This window comes from Perca flavescens, chromosome 15, assembly GCF_004354835.1.
Source record: "Perca flavescens isolate YP-PL-M2 chromosome 15, PFLA_1.0, whole genome shotgun sequence".
Classification (NCBI taxonomy): domain Eukaryota; kingdom Metazoa; phylum Chordata; class Actinopteri; order Perciformes; family Percidae; genus Perca; species Perca flavescens.
In genome coordinates this window covers 29298195-29324570 of record NC_041345.1, presented here as the reverse complement: position 1 = coordinate 29324570, position 26376 = coordinate 29298195, and the positions used below count along the sequence as shown (strand labels likewise).

The window sequence follows — 26376 nt, the reverse complement described above, 5'->3', positions numbered from 1 at the left end:
TCAGGCAGACTATACGTTTTTTTTTCTCAAAACATGGCATTTCCTTTTGTCAACGATCCCGTTGATGAAGAAGCTGTATTACTTCGCAGTGAGTTAAACATACGTTGGGAGATGATATTGAGGCCCCGACTATAGATGCATTTTAATTTCCAGATAACTACCTATTTGAGCGGTATTGTTTTTCTTCCCAGTCTATCAGTTATGTAGCCTACATAACCTTATCCGTCCTCATATCACTAAAGTCACCCATCATGGACATGCTCTTACATCCCAGCAGATTATTTGTGTCGCATTACGTTTTTTTTGCAAACAGCAATTTTCTTTACAACATTGGTGATGCAGAGCATATTAGTAAAGCCACTGTAGCAAAGTGCCGTCAGAAGAGCGTGACGCTCTGAAACGTGTTTTAAACGTTTTTGTACTGTTCCCTGGAAACAAACCAGTAAGATCCATTAAAAAGGAGTTCCACAGTATTGCAGGTGAATAATGTAAACCCTATGAAATAAAAGATTATGAATTATAATTCTGTTAATGATGGTCTGTGCCTCAGAATGGGATTAGTAGGCCTAGGACATTTTTTTGCCCGCAGGATTGCACCTTAATGAAACAAATTATAGGTTCAATACCATTTCACCAGTAATATTATACTTATTATTAAATATGATATTAATCCATTATTTTTAACGAAATATATGTTCAAACTCTCTGTATGTGGGCATGAGTATTTCCGCCAACCAGTTTGTTTGTGGTTGTTACCATGGTGAATCGTAGTATCATGGCTCCAATTATGCTGCCTTCTTATTGTGGTGGTGCACATGCTTAACTTTGAGTGAACCTACTCTGAGTTGATTGAACCAACTTAAATCAGCTGTTCATGTGCCCGTTTCAGGAAGGAGGTTTAACAATCTCTGAGTCTAACCCTGATCTCTGAGTTGATTTACCCTAAGATGGGAAACTCTGTTTTTGGTTCCAGAACAGCTGATTTGAGTTGGTTCAATCAGCGGGGGTTGATATCCATATAGGCACACTCAAAAGGAATAGGTCGGTGGACGAGCAAGGCAGGGTGTTGTGGGCATACTGCACCTAAAACAGTTGCTTGGACCAGGATGCCGGGTTCCGGGAGACCAGACAGCAGTATTCATCTCCAACTCCTAGTTAAGTCTTTCAGTCTGGCCGTTGGACTGTGGGTGGTACCCAGAAGATGGACTGACCGTGGCCCCAATCAACGCACAGAAAGCCTTCCAAAACTGCAAGAAAAAACTGAGGGCCCCGGACTGACACTACATCCTTTGGTAGTCCGTTGATCCTGAAAACATGGGACAGCATAATCTCTGCCATGTCCTTGGCAGAGGGTAACTTTGGCCGTGGAATAAAATGTACCATTTTGGATAACCTATCCACCACCGTAAGAACGGCAGTGTTACCTTAAGAGGGGGGTAAGCCTGTGACAAAATCCAGGGAAATGGTAGCCCACGGTCCGCTTGGGAACAGGCAAACGTTGCAGGAGGCCGGCAGACGCTTGGCAGATGCTCTTATTCTGGGCGCACACCGGCCAAGCAGCTGTTAGACTGACCTGCACCTTTTTCACTCTTTCCTCAACATCCCAAGTAACTGCCCCCACTACAGAGGAAGATGTTGGAGAGAACCTTGGGGATGGGTCTGGGTCAGACAGGCATGACAAAGCATTGGGCTTGACATTCTTGAAAACAGGATGGTAAGAAGGGGTAAAGTTGAATATATTAAAGAATAATGCCCAAGATAAGAATATCGTCCAGGTAGACAAACACAAATATGTCTCTGAGAACATCATTTACCAATGCCTGGAAAACTGTGAGGGCATTGGGGGTGTTAAAAGCAGTTTTCCTTTCTTCCCCCTCTCTCATCCTCACTAAATGGTAAGCATTTTGTAAGTCTAGTTTAGTGAAGACTTTAGCTCCCGGAAGTAGGTCAAAAGTTGTGGAAATCCGAGATAGGGGATACCGGTTCTTTATGGTAATGTCATTTAACCCTCAAGTCAATGCACGGACATAGGGACTTATCCTTTTTGCCAACAAAGAAGAATCCGGCTCCAGCAGGGGAGAAGGAGAGATGATTTGATACCAGCAGCCAGCGAAGCCCCCACGTACTCCTTCATGGCCGCCATCTCCGGGGGAGACAACGAGTAGAGGCATCCCTTGGGAGGAGAGGAGCCTGTGAGGAGGTCACCACAGGTATTGCTGGTCTCACACCAATAGGCACCTCGCCCTGCAACAAGGCACAATCTAGGTTCATCCTATGCACCGGAACAGGTAAGACCTTCATTCCCATTCCCAGCATAAGGATTTTATCCCCATAATCAGTCTTATTCGAAAATGGAAAAATGGACTCCATGACGGAAGAGTTGACCGCAGTAGGACAGCAGTATCTTTCAAAATCTTCACAGGCACGTTAGTGCCCTTGTGTTGAGCATCAACAAAAGTCTCTGTCCCTACCATCATAAACTACGTCTAAAAGTTCCAACAGAAGAGAAATAACAAACAAAGAACCAGAACTGCCAGAGTTACCCAAGTCAACTAGACCCAAACAGTCACAAGAGACCACTAACCAGTGTCTCACAAATTATTGTGGAAGCCCCCCTCTAGCTAAACTGCCTATCCCAAACTAATCTACCTCAATGACCCCTAGTCTTCATGCAGATTAGCAGTGGGCTATTTAAACACTTAGCCCGGTTAGGCCCCCAGCAAGCTGGTTACTCACCTGATAACTACGGATGTGTCCCTGAATCGCAAACTACACAAAAATAACAAACTAAAAAAACAAAATAACGGCCTCAAACGCATCAAATTATCCCGGACGAGCCCCCACTTGTCACAAACCGGGCCACACGGCCATGACAAAAAATGAGATGCACTCAACAAAGCCAATTAACAAATAATGTATTAGTTTAAATCATAAAGCAAAAATAAACTTAAACTAACAGTGGGATGTGTAATCAATGGGTTCAGTAAGATGAGTGGATGCATGAGTGAAATAATGTATGTGTGGTGTTTTGTATTGCAACCAAGGCCAGGATGAAGGTGTGTCAGCGAGGAGGGACACAACTGAATCCAAAAGGCCTTTTTAAAAGTTCACTAGCTCATAGAGCATAGGTGTTGCCCACCTGCAGTACCTGCAAGGAAAGCAGCCACACAAACAAAGAAACAGGCAGACATGGCGGAGAGGGTCTTCACAACGTCCCTGTTAACGCTGAGACACAAGAGGTACTACACCAAACTGGCAAATGACAGGACATGAGGTGAGTATATATATACTTGGGCAGGGGAGACAATTAGACACAGGTGACATACATTAGGGATGGGCATTTAATCACACAGGTGTGAAATAGTCAAATGGCCACCAAATTGCCCATCCAATTGTCATTGGACCATTTCCCAGTAGTTATTTTTGTAAGTAGGCAATCAAGATGCGGAAATTAAGTTTCTAGATCGACAGGCAAGGGTCAGAGCAAGGATATAGTGGAGGCTCACTGACTTTTTTATGTATATACATGCAAATGTACAACTTCTAAGATGGAATTAAGCATTATATGTGTAATTTTTAAGGTGGACATAAATATTCAATAAATGTTACTCTGAAATTTCCCCTGTTGATATGACATATGATGTACACCATATTACATGATAACAAAGAAAAAAAATCCATTGCAAGTTGTCTGACATTTTTATGCAAATTAAGCATTTGTTCTCTAAATTCTAAGACGGGAAAAACCCAGGTGAATAGGGAAAAATATTCAAAAAGAGACCACCATGAAACTTCCCAAGTTGAATATTTAGATCAGGACATAGCATGGTCAGTCCCATCTCTGAGGACCATTTGGCCGAGGTGAATGTAACAGCAAAGAGGATCGTAACAGTTTCACACGCTTTGGTAAGTTTCCTGTTTTTTGATTTTTTTTTAGACAAACAATGTCAATATTCCTTAGTTATTGATTGAACGTGTTACCCTATTTATCCAAAATGATACTTTTTCAACCATAGTGGGTCAAAATTGTGTATTTCAATGATATTGAAATGGCTAGCAACTGGGAGAAAACTAGCTAACAGTTTTGGAGGGAAAAAACAGCTAGCTAATTTTTTCCCAGTTGTGCCCTAAATATTACCACCTTTGTTGATACAAGTTTATTTCTTATAATTCCACCCCAAACATAGCCCTGTGGCAGCATAAATCCCCCTACTTTCTAGCTAGCTAGCTAACAAACTATCATAGGGCAATGGATGCTGGGGAGTGACTGCTGCCACAGGGCTAGATTTGGGGTAAGGAATTATCAAAAATACACTTGTGTCAACAGAGGTGGTATATCCTTAAAGGGCCATACCAGTCATGAAACATTCATGTAACATTCCTTCATTTTCCAATCTACAGCTGTGTCATCTAGAGACACTGATGTGCTTGTGATTCTGGTTTCCCATTTCCCGCACGTAGCATGTAAAAAACTCTGGCTGTTGTCTGGTACCACAAGGAAGCCACAATATATACCTATTGATGCTGTTTTTAACAAACTGCCAAAGGATTCAGCACTAAGCCTTCACTGGTTGTGATACCACATCATACGTTGCAAGTCACACCAAAAGTAGATCGTGGAAAGTCTGGAAAATGCACCATCAATTGCTCAGCAACCTCGGAATTGGTGATCTCACGGAGGAGACTCAAAGATCTTCAGAGGCTTTTGTCTGCAGAATATATAATGTGCATAAAACAGACTCTGTTGATGCAGCAAGGCATATACTTTTCTCCAGGACAGGTAAACCAGAAGCAATGCCGGCGACAAGCGATGCGCTCCACTTCCATCTGCTGAGAGTACACTACCAGGCAATGGTATGGAGAAATGCTCACTATGCCACACCTGACCTTCCTTCACCCTTGGACATGGGATGGAAACATGGCGATTCAGGACTACAGCCCGTTCTTATGTCACAGAATCCAGTACCTGAAGGTTGCCTGGAAATTATCCTGTGTGCCTGCATAAAAGAATGCACAACACGGCAGTGCAAATGCCGAAAATCAGGGCTGTTATGCACTGCAATGTGTGCATGTCAGAGTGATGACCAATGTCCTTGTTTAAATGTGAAGTTGTAGTCCTCAAGTATACCAAGGCAAGGGGTAACCAAAGAACTTGGAAAAGGACTGCAAAAAGAAATACTAATCAAAATGAAATTCCAAAGACAAATGGCACACAAGCAAACTAGAAAGGTATAAAAGCATCATTATCAAGAATGAAGTACACGAACATAACGATTGCATCATTCACGTGTATTTGTTTTGGTCTTATAATGCATCCATATTTATATATTTAGAATTTGTCCAAATTTCAAGATTCCTGCAAACTAAGATACAAAAACAGACTACAAACCAACAGCTTTTGCTTTAGCTTGTTTTGTAAAAATTCACTATTTGCAGAGTAGAGCTGTGTTTGCGTAAAACAGCGCAATGGACAAGAGTGTACTGAGCAGACAGAGCAGATTGAATTATCGCTTTCTACATGTTTATGCCGGTCTACACAGGCGAGTGCACTGATAATTATTGGCTTTTAACTCACGAAGGTTTAATTGTAGCCACCTTACATTAACAAGACGTTAGTTCATCTGCCCCAGCGGCCGTTGGTAATCATCTTTGTATTGTTCCCAGTCAGAGATATGAGTCAATCAAACTACCGTAAATAACAGGTTGCGCACAGGCGCCAATTTGTTTTCCTCCGTGGGTGCTCACACGCGCACACCCTTTAAAAAAAAAAAGTAGTCAACAATGTTTGCATTTCAGAACCTTAGGAAATGGACAGCGGCCGACACGAACACACACGCCGTAGAAGCTCTCTTTCAACTCAGGACAGCGCCACTTCTCACAGATAGGATTGGAGATGGGAAGTTTAATCAGCTTCGTGGGAAATTATAAATCAATGCCACCGACATGACCAATCACACTATGACAGACGCTCCACTTAGCACCACCTGCAATGTTTAATATTAAAATAATGTAAAAATGAACTGGCAGTCTGGCACACGTGGGTGCTCAGTATTTTTTCGTGGGTGCTCAAGCTCCGGAGAACCCACGGTATCGGCACCTATGAGGTCGGCAACTGTGAACGTTGTAATTTGGCATGCGGATGAGAGAGTGCTTCAGCATTTCAACCATGATTTCAACACATCAATAACTCTCTTGCACACATATTGCCAGCGTGCCATTGGTTAAGGTGCTGCGTGCCCATGGTGGCACGCGTGCCTAAGGTTGCCGACCCCTGCCCTAGACTATAGATCTAGAAATTTAATTTCCTCATCTTTGATTGCCTACTTACAAAAAAACTAGGGGAAAATGGTCCAGCAAGATAGGCAATTTGGCGGCCATTTTGATATGCAAATCAGAAGGTCAAAAACTCACAATTTCGCTTGGGTACCATTTTTTTGGGATTCAGCACACTTGAAATATGTAAAGTAGGCCGGTTCCCGACTTGTACCCATAAATGCTCCTCAATTTCACTTTTTGGGTACATCCCGTCTAGACTAAAAGGCAAACAAAGACAGGAATACCTGCAACGGTGAGTTTCATTATAAAACAGGAAGTGTATACTGAATGTAAATAAAACAAAACACGTGGGCTGAATGTGACAAAAACATAAGATATCATGCCAGGCATTAAAGACATGCAAATATTAATAGTAATGGATTCAAATTCATAGAAGATGTTTAAAAGAAGATAATGATTTGGCACGATACCATCTGGTGGAACAAGAAGTAGATTTTGTACTACTTTGAGCCTGTTGAGTGATTTCTGGTTTATACATTGCACTAGACCAGTTGTGAGGAAACAAAGGTGTGTAGCACAACTTCTGCATCTTTAAAACTCCAAACTGGTCAAATCTCTGACATATTTATCAGATGATTAAATCTATGATATTCAAAACCTGGGTGAGAATCAAGAAATACGCCTTAATTTTTTCCCACGTTGTTAATAATGTAACCAATTTATGGCTTGATCTTTGAAAGCAGGGGCCAATAATAACAATCTCTGTTTTATAGCATTTAATTGAATAAATGATGGTGGGAGGAAACCAGAGCACCCAGCGTGGGCCCACGCAGACAATGAATGAGAAATGAGAATGAGAAAATGCAAACTCCACACAGAAAGGCCTTGTCTGGACTAGGGATCGAACCCTGACCTTCTTGCTGTGATGCTAAGACACTTGAGCCATCCATTTATTCTTTCACATCTGCTGAAATGTAACACCACGTCTGCACATGAAGTGACCGAAGACCGGAATTACTGCAAGTAAAAAGAAAATAACATGTTCCTGGAATTGAACCCTGGGGCACTGCCAGGCTGTATCAGTCACACCCTCCAGCTCTGTCTCCATTTCCACCAAGCCAACAGTCTCTCTCTTTCTCTTTCTCTCCCTCGTGTGTGTGTGTGTGTGTGTGTGTGTGTGTGTGTGTGTGTGTGTGTGTGTGTGTGTGTGTGTGTGTGTGTGTGTGTGTGTGTGTGTGTGTGTGTGTGTGTGTGTGTGTGTGTGTGTGTGTGTGTGTGTGTGTGTGTGTGTGTGTGTTTAATTGCAGGAGTGGGGACAGGTGAGCAGGAGTCAGGCAAACAGCTGCCACTAATCATGATTAGCCCTGCCATAAAGACCTGTTCAGACTAGGGCTGCAGGATTTGGAGAAAAAGTGGTATTGCGATTTACAATACTGCGATTGAAATATAATGGAATCAGGAGTCTACTTGCTTGATTATCAAGAAAAATGCACAAAATATAAAAAAATTGAAATGTGTATTTCTCAACTGAAATGCTTTCATTTACACTACTGAAACACTGATTTACACTACTGAAATGCTAGGATTTTACTTTCAATAGTGTATATGAGAGCTTTTCAGAAGTGTATACGAGAGCGTTTCAGTAGTATATATATGTGTGTGTGTGTGTGTGTGTGTGTGTGTGTGTGTGTGTGTGTGTGTGTGTGTGTGTGTGTGTGTGTGTGCAAACACTTATAATAAAAATAAATCAGATTCATATTTAACATCTGTAATGTGGAAATCCTGAATTAGGGGGGTGCAGTCCTACTTTGGAATGGACAGAGACTGTAGACAATATGTTTCCGCAAAGAGAGGCTTTAGTTTGCGGGACCCCTTTTAGCGCATTATCAGGTAAAATAAAGATGGAAGAAAATGCCACATACTATATTAAATGAAGTTAACTGTTCACACAATACAGTGACATGAGCTATAAATTAGCTGGATACATGGCTAGCTCGAAGTTCGTTGTTGTTTCCCGAAAAGAACGCATTTAGACAACGGCAACACACCGGCTGTTCCGGCGATTATCGTTGATCCAGACTATGTTTACTGAAACGCTGGAGGGCTTTTAATTTGAAACAGATACAGGAAGTGTTAAGTTTGTATTACCAGCTGTTTTATGACGAAGAAAAATACATATATCAAGATAATGAAAAAAACTTATTTTTATATAGGCCTTAGTGGTCCCCTAATACTGTATCTGAAGTCTCTTTTATATAGACCTTAGTGGTCCCCTAATACTGTATCTGAAGTCTCTTTTATATAGACCTAAGTGGTCCCCTAATACTGTATCTGAAGTCTCTTTTATTTAGGCCTTAGTGGTCCCCTAATACTGTATCTGAAGTCTCTTTTATATAGACCTTAGTGGTCCCCTAATACTGTATCTGAAGTCTCTTTTATATAGACCTTAGTGGTCCCCTAATACTGTATCTGAAGTCTCTTTTATATAGACCTTAGTGGTCCCCTAATACTGTATCTGAAGTCTCTTTTATATAGACCTTAGTGGTCCCCTAATACTGTATCTGAAGTCTCTTTTATATAGACCTTAGTGGTCCCCTAATACTGTATCTGAAGTGTCTTTCCCAAAATTCAGCCTTGGTGCAGAATTACAGCCACTAGAGCCAGTCCCACAATGAGCTTTCCTTAGGATGTGCCATTTCTGTGTCTGTAGCTATTGAGGAGGAGAGGGGGGGCAAGGTGGAGGGTGGGGGTGAGGCCTTGACCAACTGCCACTTTGCTTGTTTGAAAGCCATGATGTCTCTCTCTCATGGGTGGGTCAAATTCTCTGGGCGGGCAAAGCAGAGAAAGGGGGGTTAACCTTGCTCCTTATGACCTCATAAGGAGAAGATTCCAGATCGGCCCATCTGAGCTTTCATTTTCTCAAAGGCAGAGCAGGATACCCAGGGCTCGGTTTACACCTATCACCATTTCTAGCCACTGGGGGACCATAGGCAGGCTGGGGGGACACATATTGTTAAAAAACCTCATAAAGTGAAATTTCTCTTTAAAGGTCCCATGGCATGAAAGTTTCACTTTATGACAATACATTATTCTTTATGACAATAGCTACAGACACAGAAATGGCACATACTAAGGAAAGCTCATTGTGGGACTGGCTCTAGTTGCTGTAATTCTGCACCAAGGCTGAATTTCGGGAAAGAGACTTCAGATACAGTATTAGGGGACCACTAAGGCCTATATAAAAGAGACTTCAGATACAGTATTAGGGGACCACTAAGGTCTATATAAAAGAGACTTCAGATATAGTATTAGGGGACCACTAAGGTCTATATAAAAGAGACTTCAGACACAGTATAAGGGGACCACTAAGGTATATTTAAAAGAGACTTCAGACACAGTATAAGGGGACCACTAAGGTCTATATAAAAGAGACTTCAGATACAGTTATTAGGGGACCACTAAGGTCTATATAAAAGAGACTTCAGATACAGTATTAGGGGACCACTAAGGCCTATATAAAAGAGACTTCAGATACAGTATTAGGGGACCACTAAGGTCTATATAAAAGAGACTTCAGATACAGTATTAGGGGACCACTAAGGTCTATATAAAAGAGACTTCAGATACAGTATTAGGGGACCACTAAGGTCTATATAAAAGAGACTTTAGATACAGTATTAGGGGACCACTAAGGTCTATATAAAAGCATCCAAAGAGCACCATGTCATGGGACCTTTAAACACTTTCTTTTATCATCCAGTTTGACAGTCAGTTATAACGGAAAAAGAAAATAAATAAACTACTTTAACGTAGATTTTCTTTAGGGCTTTATTACGTGGTATCGGATCGGTGCATAAACTCCAGTACTTCCCAATACCAATATAAGCGTTTTAGGCAGTATTACCATACCAGTATCGGTATCGGAACATCTCTAATGAGGGTTAGTGTTTCCTCATTGGCTGTTGTTTCAAAATGTATTGGCACGACACAGGCTTTTACATCCACTACCACCCATCAATCAGCTGATTTACTTCCTCAGTACAGGGCAGATGTTGTCAAAGATTTTTTTGGGGGAGGGCTTTTTTCCCTTTTATTTCAGAGTGAGAGACTGTGGATTGACAGGAAAGGGAGAGATGGGGGGTGACACGCAGCAAAGGGCCGCAGGTCAGATTCGAAAACCTGTGCCGCTGAAAAGGCCTCAGCCTACATGGGGCGCACGCTGTGAGCTAGAGGTCGCCCCCGTTTCTTTCGTTTTAATGCATGGGCAGAGTAGGCTAAATGAGAGGTGAGCCGCACACCACCGTGTGTGTGTGTGTGTATACGCCAGAAGTGTTGGAAGCAGTTGTACTGAGATGCTTGACCTGTGTGAAACTAAAGACCCAGTTGTTCCTCAGGGTGAGACAATTTTACCAAAATGGAAGCATGCTCTGTAGTTATTGTTTATGTACTGTTTTTGCATAGGTGTCAATTTTGAGTAATAATTCATCCATTCAACATGCCTCATGAATGCACAGGAAAACAAGTTAAATGTTACACAAATGGACATCAGGTAGGTAGGTTGGGATCAGGTTGGGATCTTCTATCACAGTTTGGAGTCAGTGAGTGAAGTCGCACAATAGCTGGATGCTCCAGAAAAATACTTTAATTGTGCAAATAAGGCACACACAGCAACTACATGGATGTGCACAACAAATTGCAAATTGGAAACGTTCTTGGAGACACTGAAGACTTTCTTGTGTTGCACATTTTTTAAGTCCAAGTAGTCTATATCCATGATGTTCCACTTCCGGGATTGCTCCCTTTCCCCTACGGAAATTCCGCCGGATTTCACTCTTTTCAGCCGGATGGCTGTTACCTTCTGTTTTGTTTGTGTTGAAATTTTAAGCTCTGGTGGATTTGTGATGATTATGGTTAACCTCTCCTCAGATCTCTGCAGGGTAAATCCAGACAGCTAGCTAGACTATCTGTCCAATCTGAGTTTTCTGTTGCACAACTTTTGAACATAGGCCTACACGTGTTCCACCACAACAAGTTCCTTCCTCAGGCAATTTTGCAGCTTTTCCCGGTGCTTAGCACCCCCAAAAACACACACCGTTCTTTTAATACATCCATGACACACGCACGCACGCACGCACGCACACACACACACACACACACACACACACACACACACACACACACACACACACACACACACACTCACTGTACATGACTTGCAGGTAAGTCCATGTTTAATAATTCTTAAACACGGGAAATGTGCTGCTAATGTAATGGTTAGCCCATGCATACACCTTGACCTAGCTGACGTTATTGCTAATGTCAGCAAACTCAAATATGTTATAACTTAGGTGCAAGCTAAGTTGAGATTTTACTGTTAAACATTATCTATGCATTTTAAAAGTAACTGTACTATACTTTAGATATTGCGCAGTAGTTTGTGGTTAATTTTGATGTGATGGTGGTCAATACTTTCTCAATAACAGTTAGCAGTCAGTGCACAAGGTAGGCTAACAATTCCTCTTTCATTCAGACCATTTATTACCGTGTAGCGTGTGATTAATAGTCTTTAGCCAGGTATTTAGCAAAGTTTACCTAGCATAGTGTCATTTGAGAACGCATATTTTGGCGTTTGCAATGCATAATAAACCCACGACCATCTTTAGGATTGTCTTTCAGTAGAATTCAGCAGAATGTAGACTGTATGTAGGCTACAGTCTCTCACACAAATTAGGTGAGGTGTCGGATATGCAGTGGGACAGAAAATGGCTCTCGATAATGTGAAGTCTGAAGAACTCAGACTTTTAGGGCGTTTTCACACCGACAGCCTTTAGTTCGGTTGAATCGAACTAGAGTTTGTTTGCCCCACTGGTGCGGTTTGTTTGGGCAGGTGAGAACGTGGCCATCAAACTCTGGTGCGTACCAAAAGCGGACCAAACAAGCATACCAAGACCTGCTTGAAGAGGTGGTCTCGGTACGCTTTCAATCGAACTCTGGAGCAGTTTCTTTGTGGTGAGAACGTGATCCGTATTCGTACCACACCAACTAATATGTACTCTGCAAGTCTGAGCTAATGTCTCCTGTAGTCAGGCGTGTTTAGCAATCTGCGATGCAGCAGCGCAGCAAACTGTAGCAGCTTGCAGTGTTTCTATCACAAAAATAGACTGCAATCAAGCTTGCCGTCTGTCATTCATATCTCCGTGGTAAAACCAGCGTCCTCAAAAATTGGAGACAGACGCCGGCAGAGCGGTGCGAAGTCTCGGTGACCAGAGCAGATGTTGTTAAATATCAAGTTCCCACCTGACCTGCCTCATTCATGGACTGTCAATCACCATTATGACCACGCCCCTATCTAATCTATATAACTCCGCCCTTCAGGCCTGTGGCCCTCTTTTTCCTCCAAACAAACCAGGCAGAACAAAGAGAGGAGTGATGTGAGTCGATGGACCTTTTCATTGTATAACCCTTATTTGGTCATATTGAATGTTATACCTTGAAGTTGAATGTATCTTGTTTGATTTATGCTGGATTTCAGGGTGACATCCTGCTTAACGTAGTACAGATTGTGGATGCAGTGCAGACTGTGGATGCATTACTGATGTAAGTCAAGCTGTATCCAACCTATTTAGTAATGATTGATTGTTCAAGACTGTTTAGATCTGTGACATATCCTTTATGTGCTTATTTGTTTAGATAAAATCATCCACTCATCTATGCATCCATTCATCCAATTACCTGCCACCCGTGTTAACCTTTCCCTGCCTTGACAACAATAAAACCTTGGAACGGCACTGGATCCGGTGTTTAAATGTGCACACCACATTAGATGTTCAGTGAACCAACACCATCAGCGAATAAGAGTTTTGAACATGGTCCTTCGAGCCGGAAGAACATCTATGTAGGATGACGGACCCAGAAGCTGTTTCAGCTGGAGAAGAGGGGCAGCATGGAGGAGGAGGAAGGCCACGCAGGGGGAGTGTGCCTCCTACATATCTACAAGACTACCAAACCGAGGTCTATGGCAGACCATCCAGACCCATAACAGAGTGTGCAGAACATGTGTCGTCAGCGACTTCAGAGACAATTCTATTACGTCAGGAGGTATCACAATTAAAGGCTATGGTTAAAGAATTAGTAGGTAGAGTTCAACAGTATGAACAACTGAGCTACTCAGAGGAGGACTCGGAGGCAGAGCCACTGATTGGTACTGAGGACCAGAACAGAGCCCAATCTGAGCCTAACCAGCAGCTGTCTGAGGCAATACCTGTAAACCCCGGAAAAGTGTCCCAATCAGCCCAAACCATTTATCCTTACGTCCCTAGGCCCTCTTTCCTTATGGAATGTAAGCATAACAGACCTGCTCCAACCTCCTACGCAAGACATGGTCCAGAGCTTCCACGGCAGGAACACTCGGGTCTGTTACCTTTAACCTCATCAGCTCATGGGCATATGCCTGTCATTCAGCCTCCTTTATCCCCACAAATACATCAGAGTCCTATACAAGTGCAAACAGACCATATGCCACCAACCTCTTCTGCCCATGACTCATCCCACCAAATATACATCCCAGTACCATCACAGGGGGTTAGCCCAGCTAACAGCTACGGCCCTCACGGTCAATCACTCTTTCCCCATCCTAGAACTCAGGTGACATCAACCAGTTTACAGTCATCTGCTTACTATCCTAGATATGTAGAGCCATACCAGTTTCAGCATGTGACTCAGCAACCTGTACAGCAGTCTCAACCCCAATACCTTACTGTACGTCCCGGCCACTTCCAGTGCCATATGCCCCACGGTTTACTGGAATTCCCCCTGGCCCAAGCTTTTCAGCACCTGTGGCTCCTGTACAGCAGGCTTCAAGGTATCCATCGAGAGTAGAGGGACCTTCATTCCCTTATTTCATTCACAATGACCCTCATGAGTTTATCATGTTGAAAATGGCCTTTATAAACCTTCTACAAGATGAACCAGAATTGTATAAATTTCATATCCTATTGGACCATCTACACCTTCCCTCTGCACGCCATATTGCCCTTTCATATGCCCATGATCCACGACCTTTCTCCATGGCACTGGCGGCCTTGGAGCGACAATATGGCCAACCTCATCAATTGGCCCTCAGAGAGATCCAGACCATATTAGATCTCCCTAAACTGGCTCATGGGGATGCAGAAGGGTTCCAAAGTTTTGCAGTTAGAGTGAGGTCATTAATGGGCATGCTACAATCCCTCAGATCAGGAGAAAGTGCTGCTGAACTGGCCTGTGCTTCACATGTTCAGCGGTTGTTGAGTAAACTCCCTGCAGAGCTAGTTTCTAGCTTTGCTAGACATGCCCGCTTAGCCTTTCCTAATGCTCATTACGACTTAGTGGACTTCTCTGCATGGCTTGAGGGTGAGGCGGAATGTCAAGCTGTTGTAGCGCAGGCCACTACCCTTCGTATTGGTGCTCCTCAGGCCCAAAGGAAGGATACAAACCAAAGATTCAGGTCTCCTTCAGCTACCATTCTCCACGGGGCTGATCGGAAGTCTCCACACGGACACAATGGATCCGGACATCAGCCACAATCCCAAAGGAGGTACCCATGTGTATATTGTCAGTCAACCTCCCACTACCTGACTCACTGTGAAAGCTTCAAAGTCTTGAGTGCAGATAAAGTAGTAAAATGGTTGAGGGAACACAACAGATGTTGGAAATGTAGTAGAACTCATAAAGCAGCAGATTGCACTTTGAGAAAACCGTGCCCCAGATGTAATGGTCAGCACCTAGGCATATTACATTATGTTATTAGAAAGAAAAGCGCATCTAGAGTGTTGTACATGAACCCACAGAGCATGTCACCCAAAGTACTGCTTAAAGTAGTCAAAGTTAGACTTTGCAACAGGAATAAGACATTCAATACCTATGCCATTTTAGATGATGGCTCAGAACGTACAATGCTGCTACCAGGTGCTGCTAAGTACCTTGGTTTGGAGGGAGAGACAGAAAAACTTGAGTTGCACACAGTGAGACAGCAGACAGAAACATTGGAAGGAAGAACCGTAAACCTCCAGAGAGACAATTTGCAATTGATGGTGCTTTTACCTCTGACAAGATCATGTTTGTTGAGCAGAGTTACCCTATTGATAAACTTGAAAAAAACGCTATCCACATTTACATGGTCTCCCGTTGAGCTCCTTCTCAAAACTTCAGCCATATATCCTGATCGGATCAGACAATCCATTCCTCATCACACCTATCAAGAGAGTCCAATGTGGTCCAAAGGGATCACCAGCTGTGGTGAAGACAAGGCTTGGATGGGCTCTACAAGGACCTACTTCCCTTGGTGAGTTATCTGACTCTGCTCACTGCCTCTTCACATCACAAGCCAACTGTTACACTGAGCTGAAACACCATGTAGAGAAACTGTGGCAAGCTGATATCTTCCCCTTCAGAAATGAGAAATTGATCACTAGATCAAAGCAGGATAAGGAGGCCATGGATCTTTTGCAGGCAAAGACCTTACGAGTAAACACAGATGGAACTGAACGTTACACAACCCCTTTGTTGAGAAGGAAAGCTGCACCTGAGCTAAATGCACCACTCCAATCTGTAATGCCCTTTCTTCGTAGATCTGAGCGTAAACTGGAGAAAAACCCTGGATTGGCTGACATCTACACTAATGAGATCAAAAAACTAAAGTATGCCGGTTACATTGAGGAAGTCGATGCAGGACAAATTGCTGAATCCCAAGAATCCTGGTATATCCCCCATCACCTAGTCAAGCATAATGACAAACACCATGTCGTATTCAACTGTTCCTTCACCTATCAAGGCCAATCACTTAATGACCAGCTCCTTCCCGGCCCCATTCTAGGCCCATCACTACTTGGTGTTTTGCTCCGTTTCCGCCAACACAGGGTTGCTATGAGTGGAGATATAAAAGGAATGTTCCATCAAGTGAGGCTCCTATCAGAGGACAAACCGCTTCTCAGGTTCTTATGGCGTGACATGAAGCGCGATGAGACACCAACTGTCTATGAATGGCAAGTGCTCCCATTCGGTACCACATGTAGCCCCTGTTGCGCAACATATGCTGTTCAAAAACATGTGCAGGATCACAGGGAAAGCAACGAGGATGTGGTTGAAACTGTTCTTGAGTCATTTTATGTGGATAATTGCCTCAGATCACTCCCCTGCCCAAACAAAGCTAAAGAGCTCCTTCTCAAGATAAGGGCTCTGTTGTCCGCTGGTGGATTCGACATTAGGCAATGGGCAAGTAACTTTCCATCTGTAGTTGACCACCTCCCATCAGCCGCCAGATCAGATAGCACTGAACTCTGGCTGAATCAAAACCGTACAGATCCTGTGGAGGGTGCATTAGGGCTAAGCTGGCATTGTGTTTATGATACGTTGGGCTATAGATATAGACCGGTTTCCTACCAAACCTTAACCATGGGAAATGTCTACAAAGTGCTTGCCTCACAATACGACCCCCTAGGTAACATTACCCCATTCACCACTAGAGCAAAGGTCCTGCTTCAGCAGCTCTGGCTAAGTAATAAGCAGTGGGATCAGCCAACACCCACTGGTGACCTGCAACACGCCTGGGATGAATGGGAGAGTGAACTCCCAAACCTGGCGCACATCTCCATCCCCAGGTGGTATGATGGCAATAACCCCCAAGTTCCTTGCAGTGTAACTGACAGAGAACTACACGTTTTCTGTGATGCGTCAGAAAGAGCATATGGCTCAGTGGCATACATGAAAACAACAAACCAGAGTGGAGAGACTAACGTCTCATTCGTAATGGCCAGATCACGTGTAGCTCCTTTGAAGCAACTGACGATACCCCGCCTAGAATTATCTGCAGCCCTGACTGGAGCACAGCTAAGCAAACTGATCAAAGCTGAACTGACAGTTCCTATTGACAGAACTGTCCTGTGGTCTGATTCCACTGTGGTACTAACATGGCTTTCCTCTGAGTCCTGCAGGTACAAGGCCTTTGTAGCTAACAGGATAGTGGAGATTCTTGAACTGACCTCAGCCAATGAATGGAGGTATGTGGACACAAAGCAAAACTCTGCTGATGATATAACCAGAGGCAAGCCACTGAAAGACCTAACAACTACATATCGATGGCATAGAGGTCCTGCGTTCCTTCACCTTTCTCCTGATCAATGGCCTGTCTGTCCTGCACCTGCCAAAGAGTTAAGCACAGAGTTGAGAAAAGCCCTGTTTTGCGGCCTCACACAACCCACTAAGCCATTTGATCTACCTAATCCAAAAGACTACAACACCTGGACAGATCTTGTAGATGCCACATACCACATAATGCAAACATCGGCCTGTCATGCAAATTCTGAACCTACTCGTTTATCAAGATCCAAAGCAGAAACTGCTCTAATATCACAGGCTCAAAGTGAGACTTTCCCCCAGGAGTTTCAGGCACTCAAAACTGGTAAAGACATTACCCCACATAGTTGCCTGTTACCTCTCTCCCCTGAGTTTGATGAAACACTAGAAGTCATCAGAGTGGGGGGTAGACTTCGACGGAGTAAAGACCTTGAACTTGATACTATCCATCCCATAGTGCTTGACCCTAAACATCATCTGACACAGCTCATGATTAGGGATTATGACGAGCGACTCCTTCACCCAGGACCGGATAGGGTATTCGCTGAGCTCCGACGTGCCTACTGGATCCTTCGAGGTAGACAAGCTGTCAAAAAACATCAGTGGTCATGCACTGAATGTAGAAGATGGCGGGCAAAACCAGTTTATCCAAAAATTGCAGACTTGCCTCTTGCGAGGTTGAGGCTAGAAAAAAACCCTTTTTGGTCTACAGGAGTGGACTGTTTCGGACCCATTACCGTTAAAGTGGGGCGCCGGATAAAGAAACGAGGGGGGATACTGTTTAAGTGTATGACAGCCAGATGTAGTCATATTGAACGGTCTTGATACTGACAGTTTCCTTATGTCCCTTAGACGTTTTGTGGCACGTAGAGGACGTCCATACGAGCTCCTTTCTGACTCTGGCACTAACTTCAAAGGAGGAGACAGAGAGCTGAGAGATGCATTCGCAACCATGAATCCGCACCTGAGAGAACAGCTGAGTAAATCGCAAATACAGTTCCACTTTAACCCTCCAAATGCCCCTCACTTTGGGGGAACGTGGGAAAGGGAAATTAGGTCCATTAAGGCTGCTCTCAGGGTGTCAGTGGGAAGTCAGACTGTTTTTGAGGAAGTCTTACACACTGTGCTAGTGGAGATAGAGGGAATCTTAAATTCCAAACCACTTGGATATGTATCATCTGACATAGCAGACCCTGACCCCATAACCCCAAATCTCCTTCTCATGGGGCGGCGAGACGCATCTCTTCCACAGGCTGTTTATGCAGATACCAACTTGTTTGGACGGAGACGATGGAGGCATAGCCAGATACTAGCCGATCGCTTTTGGTCCTGTTTCATCAAAAATTACCTTCCCACCTTACAAGTACGAAATAAGTGGCATAAGGACACTCAAAATCTGGAGAAAGGAACCGTAGTACTGATAATGGACCCCCAACTACCTAGGACTGTGGCCCGTGGGCAAAGTGTCACGCCTTGTACCCAGTCAGGATGGAAGGATCCGAACAGTGGAGGTCACATCGAAAGACAAGAGGTTAATGAGACTAGTGGCCCGACTGGTCATTCTATCATCAGTTCAGCCTGATGGTGAAGACTAACTTGTTATTTGTTTAGTAATTTCAAATGCATCATTTGAAGGGGCGGCTGTTAAATATCAAGTTCCCACCTGACCTGCCTCATTCATGGACTGTCAATCACCATTACGACCACGCCCCTATCTAATCTATATAACTCCGCCCTTCAGGCCTGTGGCCCTCTTTTTCCTCCAACCAAACCAGGCAGAACAAAGAGAGGAGTGATGTGAGTCGATGGACCTTTTCATTGTATAACCCTTATTTGGTCACATTGAATGTTATACCTTGAAGTTGAATGTATCTTGTTTGATTTATGCTGGATTTCAGGGTGACATCCTGCTTAACGTAGTACAGATTGTGGATGCAGTGCAGACTGTGGATGCATTACTGATGTAAGTCAAGCTGTATCCAACCTATTTAGTAATGATTGATTGTTCAAGACTGTTTAGATCTGTGACATATCCTTTATGTGCTTATTTGTTTAGATAAAATCATCCACTCATCCATGCATCCATTCATCCAATTACCTGCCACCCGTGTTAACCTTTCCCTGCCTTGACAACAATAAAACCTTGGAACGGCACTGGATCCGGTGTTTAAATGTGCACACCACATTAGATGTTCAGTGAACCAACACCATCAGCGAATAAGAGTTTTGAACAGATGTAGTAACATCTCTTGCGAAACAATGACTGATCATTTTAATGAAATTAGCTGGTTTGACCACTAAACCGACACAGGACCTTCTTCTTGTATTTACTTCGCCCCCCCCAGACATATCAGACCAATAAGAAAGCTGGACGTTCTTGCCTGAATTGTAATGACGCATTTTGGTACGCTTAGATTTTTCCATGTGTGAAACCAAACCAAACCAAACCGACCGAGGGAAAATCGCTCCAAGTTTACTAACTCACCAACTGATTCGGACCAAAGCAAACAAACTACAGGTGTGAAAACGCCCTTAGTGTTACTGCTACAGCTAGCTTAGCTATATCTGAATGTGACAGAAGCTACATGACAAAATTAACCGGCGTTTTGATTGCATTCATGTCAGGATGCAAAGGCATGGACAACATCTGCCGGTGAAATAGAAAAACCTTTTGTGGTAGACAAAATGCTCTCGTAACCATATTGAAGTTGTATTCAATTAAATAGTAAAATAATGTTTAAGATTCAGACATGTAGTCTTGTGTAAGCTGTATCATTTTGCTTTTATTCCTGTAGGTAAGATATATAAAATGTGATTATGAATGATATAAAGCAAACATTATTGTTGAATTGTGTGCAATATTGCAACTCATTCTGTTATGCTTTTATATTAGATTAGATTAGATTTATCAGATAGTTGATAAATAAGTAATAAAGGGGGAGAGCTCCTTGGCAGCATGCTTTCAGCTTTAAATGTTTATAATTTATTTCGGTATAAGATTCTTTGTTTGAATATTTTGTCTCTTTTTTTATACTGATCCTTTTTCTTCGTATTTCTAAATTAATGCAGAGTCAATGCTGATCAGGCACACATCAACCCCAGCCGGCCAGCAGATCTGTAGACTCCACAACAGTACCAAGCCCTGATCAACCACCCTCAACCAGCAGTTTAGGGACAGATAAAATATCTTTGGTTTATTTTGATAATATTATGCACTTCTCAATACTTGAATGTGTGTGTTTTAGCTGTTGTAGTGAAATTGTGACTTCTGCTTCTAAATCTTTGCTTTGTTGAAGAAGATTGCTTGTATACTTCTGCTTTTAAGTTTGTATTTATGGATGATTATTTCATTTCTACGAAGAGTTTGTAGGCCTACATCCCGATACTTGTGTGTATGTATGTTTGGGCTTTTCTGTGTACTGTGTTTACAAATTTGATTTTCCTTTTTTGTCTTATTGTTTTTAGGTGTTACATTGTGACGCTACTATTGTGTTATTGGTATTGAGTTATATGTTTGGTAATAAAAAGTTCAACTGGCAAAAACACACGATTTTTCCTCGGGGTGGGGGCGGCATCATAAATGAATTATGCTTAGGGCACTTGAAACCCCACATCTCCAGTTGTTGCAGTAGGCCTACCAAAGGTGGAAGATAACTGAATTCAACACAATTTTAACTGGTTCAATTTTGATTTTACACTTTTACTCCACTACATAAAACACTTTGTAGGCTACTCACCTATGTATATAGGTTATTTGAACCCTGTAGTTTGCTGAACTCAGTGTAGCCTACTGTATCGTATCTAGAAATATTTGCAGTCGTAACGGGCAAAGACTTCATCTCCCACAAAACCTTGCCTTCCATACTATCCACTGACGTAACGTCCGGTAGTGCTGTTGGCGGGCAGAACGGGATCGGTGCTGGTTGTTAGCGACGCTGAGGCTATTGTGTTATTCAGTTGCACATTGAGAGAAAGTCGACCCAAACCACGCCACGCTCGCTCCTTGGGTAGTTGTGTGTATCCACTGGCGCGTCTTGGGCTTGCTACTCGCCTACAACAGACGGTCAAATAACCCGTGTTTTCACTCGGGCCTACCGTAAGCCCATACAAGCGCTCCGAAGCATTCTCTGTAAAGGTAAGGCTCAGCTAGCTGCAAGGGGGGAAACACGCCAGCCATGTTGCCCTGTGGTTTTAGGGGGGTGGCCGCCAGGCTTTGGTGTATTGCAACATATTGCCGACAGATAACATTAAACGGAATCGTCCGAGCCTACTTTGGCATTCGTTTACTGTTTAGCTAATGCACCGCGCGAGGTACAGCATGCACATTGCACAGGCATGCTATGAAAAATGATGTGCAGCTGGCTTCGACGCTGCTCATATTAAACTGGACGGGGCAGATGGGCGTTGTGTGCCGTTACTGCAACTTGTAACGTTAGTCATACCAACCATTATATTCTAGAATTGGGGTTTAATTGGCCCACATGTGTGGGCAGTTGCTGCTGCTGCAGTGTGTTTTTTTTTCTTCTGTGGAAGCAGTGTGCAAATCACGTTTGTTCTGGATACATGGGGGTGGGGGGGGCGTTTTTCTTCCCCGCTACCAAACCACATTAACGTCAACGGCGTGTGGCGTAGAACCGCTCAGCAGACACACTACAGATGTAACAGTTAACGGCACATTGAGTAACGTTAGGCTTTTCCTAAAAAAAACGACAATGTATAGACAATAGTACTCCCTCTCGATCATCACGTATGACTCACTAAGTGAGTGGCGGTGCCTGTATTTTCTTATTTTGCTGTGTTTGTGGCGTTTTTGGGTTTCAGCCTCGATAAAAACGTAGCGACCAGGTGCCAGATCGTAAGCAGGCATCCGAGAGGAAGCAATGAAAATGGCGGACACAGCGCCGAAAAAACCCCGCAAATATAGCGAAGTGAAACGCCAAGCGGACAATGCTTGTTCCCAAACGAGAGTGAATCTGTTGCTGCGGAGCACCATAAACTTAATTTAGCCGAGGAGGAGGGGTCAACTTTGAATGTTGTGTTTACAAACTGCAACAGACAAATCCAACTCATTCTACCTTTATAGTGTTTGTGAGAGCCAGTCCTTTCTTTGAATGGTTCAGCTCTTATCTGGTGGTGACCCCTCCCCCTTCTTTCCCTGCACACTCGGGTTTCAGCTTTTTTGCTCCCTGGCTGGCCTAACATGGCTTCCCTTTGGCTTTTGATCTGGGTTGGAATAGAAGTCTGCAGGTCTAACAGGAGTCTTTTAGTTTTTTACAATCAAAAATTGAAGGACTTTGAAGTCTCCTGATTAGGGCTGGGCGATATGGAGAAAAATATATTAAATTTAAACATTTTTATTTTAAACTTAACATTCCTCTGATTATAATCCCCTCAGTTATAAAAGCAGAAATGTCAACACAACCATGGAAAACACTCAAATTAAAATGTAAACATAAGTCTAAAATCACAATGAACACTTAACAATTATCTCTTAAAATGAAGGTGCAAAATTAAAGAATAAGTAAGAAATGCTTAATAAAGTGTAATAAAATGGTGCAAAATGTTAAATATAAGAAACCTGAAAAGAACTATTTTCTGCAGGTTTAGTGCTAGGTTGGTAACCTGGCTTCTGGACAGTGCTCAGCATGTCTGCCTCCGTTATTTCTTTGTAGCGTTTAGTAAGGCGCTGATGCAGAGTACCTCTCCATGGCGGTCTGCTGTTTGTGCCGTGTAGCAGCTGCAGATGTTGTTGGACATTGCTGGCGAATACGGCTGCGCTCCAAAGTGTGAGCGCGGCTAAAGTGGTAAAATAGTTTATGGTATTACCAGTTCTGGTCTGACGACATTGGTCTGACTACTGTCAGACTTATAAAATCCCCCAAAACTGCCATACTGACTTTGTTTTATCAACAATTTCCTCGCTGCGGCACTCACTTTCCACTTATCACTCCACGCCGGTTCTGTTATTGAAGAACACGAGACAGCGATGTGGCGCAACCAAACTTGATACTGTTACATGATTGGCTGCTAGAGTGTCACTCCCTACGTTGCTAGGTGCCGTTCAGTGCCGTTCATGCAACCAAACTTGCTTCACAACCTCTGGTTTCTTCTGATGAAGAAAAACAAGTCATCGAACGTTTTATCGACCACATTTTCTATTGATATTGATTACGTGTCTATCGCGAGACATATCGCCCAGCCCTACTCCTGATAGGCCATCAGTTCAATTATTAAGCAGATCAGGTGTTAGCCAGATAAGACCAATCCTGCATTAAATACTTTCTTTATCATCAATGTCATCATAAAATTAAGTTTTTACTATGTCATTTTTTTTTTTTCTTCATTGCGTCACTGTAGGCCACTGACTCAGTTTGTCCCTGATGTACACTACCGGTCACAAGTTTGGGGCCACTTAGAAATTTCCATTCCACTCCATTATAGAGAGAATACCAACTGAGATCAGTTGCATTTTTTTTTAATCAGGGCAGCAGTTTTCAGATGACATTATGTGCTTACATAATTGCAAGAGGGTTCTCCAATGTTTTCTCAGTTAGCCTTTTAAAATATCACATTTAGTAAACATAATGTGCCTTTGGAACATTGGAAGAATGGGTGCTGATAATGGGCAATGTAGATATTGCATTAAAGATAAGCCCCCGCACTGCTGAAAAAAATTCTAGAGGAAACCCTGTCAGGTACCGGTAAAAATGTGAATGTGTGTGGGGAAAAAAGGGAAGAAAATGATACTTTATGATGATACATGAAACATTAATTCCTTTTATTTAAATATTGGGGTGGGAGGGGGTGTCACTCTTCTTTCAGTGTTTTCTTGTAGTTTCAACTTTCTGTTATGGTGTGGAGGGGGAAAAGAGAGCATGACTTACAAAAATTACAGTCTTCTGGACCCCACAACCTGTTGCTTTGAAGCCTGGCATCACCACACAGCCAGTGTATGGTACCGTCTTTCATGAGTTCACCTGGAACTCCCAGACGGGAAGTATGTTTAGTTAGGTCTGTTTCTCTCTGCCGTTAACTGATGTTATAGAGGTCCGTTAAAACAAGCGCTATCAGAGCACACGTTAGGTTGTGATAGACAACGGCAGAGAGAAATAGACTCACTTGCTGTTTGGGAGTTCCAGGTGAAGTCGTGAAAGCCGCCGCCATAGATGTACGGTAAAGCCAGAAGCTGAATGCGGTCAACCCATACAGGGAGATGAGGGGCTATTCACTGTTCACTGTTTTTCCCGTGCAGGTCGGTGTTCTTCAGCATTTAGCAGCAGTCTAGAACATTTTTAACGTTAAGGTGTAGACACATATAGCCGAAGGCCGACCGTTTACAGAAAACCCCGTCGATATGATCAGTCGCGTCCCCGAGGTCCAAAAAACTGCCACAGAACAGACCAAAAAGACGAGACGTAATACATCTCTATAACAGCAGGCGGCGCTAATCTGTAATGTCGCCCAAGAAATGAAAACCGGCAGCTGATTGGACGAACGCGTCACATGGGTTTGTTTTTTCCGGAAATTCAGACCTGGACTGTCATGGCGGCCGTTCAGAATACGATCTCTTTGTGCTAAAATAGTTCACTGAAACGTGTTTCTGAAAACATTTTAAGCGAGAAATAGGCCATGCAGTTGCTGAATCTGTCTTCATTTTAGCTCAACAAAGGTTTTCGTCATATTTTGAGAGACTGTAGTCACCTCATTCCGCTCGTCATTTCCGGGTGAGTCCCGACGGCCCTGCCGCCGACCGAACATGTCAGGTCGGCCAAAATGAACGCCGACAGACGGACGACGGCACGGGACACACCGAACAGATTTGAGGCACTGACTTCGCCAGACTGTCCCACGGCCGATAATCAGCCTGATGTGTCCTGGCCCTTAGGCGTATATACTGCCCCTGTGAGGTCTGGAAGGATTGCATCCCCTGGTACCTGGAAAAAATGAGTACCGGCACCTTTTCAGAGTTTTGGTACGAATATCGGTTCTCGTGACATCCTTAATACTACGTCCGCAGCAATCATGCCACAATCGGTCCCCAAACATCCCAGTTAGATATAAAATAACGTTAAACATGTTCTTTGTACCATTATTCCCCGAAAGAACCAACCAGGCCTGCCTTGTTGCACGATCAAAAACTATAATTCACCCACACCTCCCATTAGTTATTAAGATATTATTCTAACCCTGGTATCATTATCTCTGCATGTTTCCCTCTTGGGTCTACCAAAGGCGCCCTCAGCAGACGTCAAGCTGGCGACCGTAGCAGGAAAGAAGGGCAAGAAGGCCGAGGAGGAGGAGCAGCCGGCAGCAGCACCTCCTGCAGCTGCTGCTGCAGAAGCAGCAGCGGCACCACCAGCACCAGCAGCAGCCGCCGTCACAGCGGGACCAGCAGCAGCAGCAGCAGCCGAGGAGGAGGAAGAGGAGGAGTATGTGGTGGAGAAGGTTTTGGACCGCAGAGTCGTGAAGGGAAGAGTAGAGTTTTTGCTGAAATGGAAGGGGTTCTCAGAGTAAGTATGAGTCTATAATATTAAAATTAATAAATTAATACTTGGTGTTCTTGGTATATATATATATATATATATATATATATATATATATATATATATATATATATATATATATATATATATATATATATATATATAATCAATTTTAATCATATGTACATTCTAACAGTGAAAGACAGAATCCCAAAGAAAATTCCAGAAAATCACATCATATGAATTTATTAAAATTGATAACCTTCTGATGAGGAAAAACAAGTATTTGACCCCCTGGACAAACAGCAAGTATTCTGGCTCCTACAAGCCAGTTAGTCTTTCTTTAAGACACAGCCCCAATCCGAACCAATTATCTACATCAAATACACCTGCCTCACCTCGTTACCTGTATAAAAGACACCTGTCAACACCCAAACAACCAGCATCCAACATCACCACCATGGGCAAGACCAAAGAGCTTTCTCACGGACATCAGGGACAAGAT

At 43.2% G+C, this 26376-nt stretch overlaps 1 protein-coding gene across 1 annotated transcript in view; it reads left to right on the top strand.

Annotated features, from left to right (window-relative positions):
- The first annotated feature begins 3189 nt into the window (after positions 1 to 3189).
- Positions 3190 to 26376, top strand: part of cbx1a (chromobox homolog 1a (HP1 beta homolog Drosophila)) — a 37642-nt gene continuing 14455 nt past the window's right edge. The window contains exons 1-7 of the mRNA XM_028600470.1: positions 3190 to 3239; positions 14730 to 14851; positions 15466 to 15598; positions 17247 to 17312; positions 18241 to 18368; positions 21468 to 21523; positions 25621 to 25898. Coding sequence (XP_028456271.1) covers positions 3190 to 3239; positions 14730 to 14851; positions 15466 to 15598; positions 17247 to 17312; positions 18241 to 18368; positions 21468 to 21523; positions 25621 to 25898 — 833 coding nt within the window. The remainder of the gene's footprint in view (positions 3240 to 14729; positions 14852 to 15465; positions 15599 to 17246; positions 17313 to 18240; positions 18369 to 21467; positions 21524 to 25620; positions 25899 to 26376) is intronic.